This window comes from Panulirus ornatus, chromosome 5 (genome assembly GCF_036320965.1).
Source record: "Panulirus ornatus isolate Po-2019 chromosome 5, ASM3632096v1, whole genome shotgun sequence".
NCBI classification, from domain to species: Eukaryota; Metazoa; Arthropoda; class Malacostraca; order Decapoda; family Palinuridae; genus Panulirus; species Panulirus ornatus.
In genome coordinates this window covers 35447748-35448368 of record NC_092228.1, presented here as the reverse complement: position 1 = coordinate 35448368, position 621 = coordinate 35447748, and the positions used below count along the sequence as shown (strand labels likewise).

General features: G+C 39.5%; 1 protein-coding gene across 1 annotated transcript in view; it reads left to right on the top strand.

The window, feature by feature from the left end:
- The window catches only part of LOC139748804 (transmembrane protein 41B-like), an 875-nt gene extending 791 nt beyond the window's left edge, over positions 1–84 (top strand). The window contains exon 2 of the mRNA XM_071662236.1: positions 23–84. Coding sequence (XP_071518337.1) covers positions 23–84 — 62 coding nt within the window. The remainder of the gene's footprint in view (positions 1–22) is intronic.
- Positions 85–621: the final 537 nt, after the last annotated feature.

Sequence of the window (621 nt, the reverse complement as noted above, 5' to 3'; positions counted from 1 at the left end):
CCTCAATGATTTCAATAAGCAGGATATATATGTTTGTTATACCATTATACAAAATATAATTTTACGATTTTTGTAAAATGCTAATTCAGCAATTGACATCAATGAAATCCAGCAACATACAGTCTCTCTCACTGCAGGCAACTGAGGAGATGGAATTTGAACATGTGCTGTGGATGCTCTACCTTATGATTTCAACATCTTGGAGAGTACAAGTGAAAACCGCGGAAAACTTTCAAGTTAAATGGACTCATCACGATGATGTTTTATCATACAAAAAAGCCGTACTCAAGACTCCCCCCTGCTATATGACATTTGCGTCTCACGACAGGCAGCAAAAAAACCCACTCATTCCTACTGATGTATGCTCCAGGAAGATGTGCGCTTCGAGAAATAGATTGACAAGATCAACAGCAATAATGACCGGGGTTCTAAGTACGGTACCAAAGGAAACAGAAAGACAGAAACAATATGTTAGCATTTTTGAACTTCAGAAAACTAGGAAAGATTCAACGTTGTCTTCAGATGAAATATCACTGAGCCAGATGTTGGTAACTGTGGCCAAGCAAGAGCTCCGGGAATGTGATCTGGTGGTGGCATATGATTCTGGCTACAGTAGAAGTG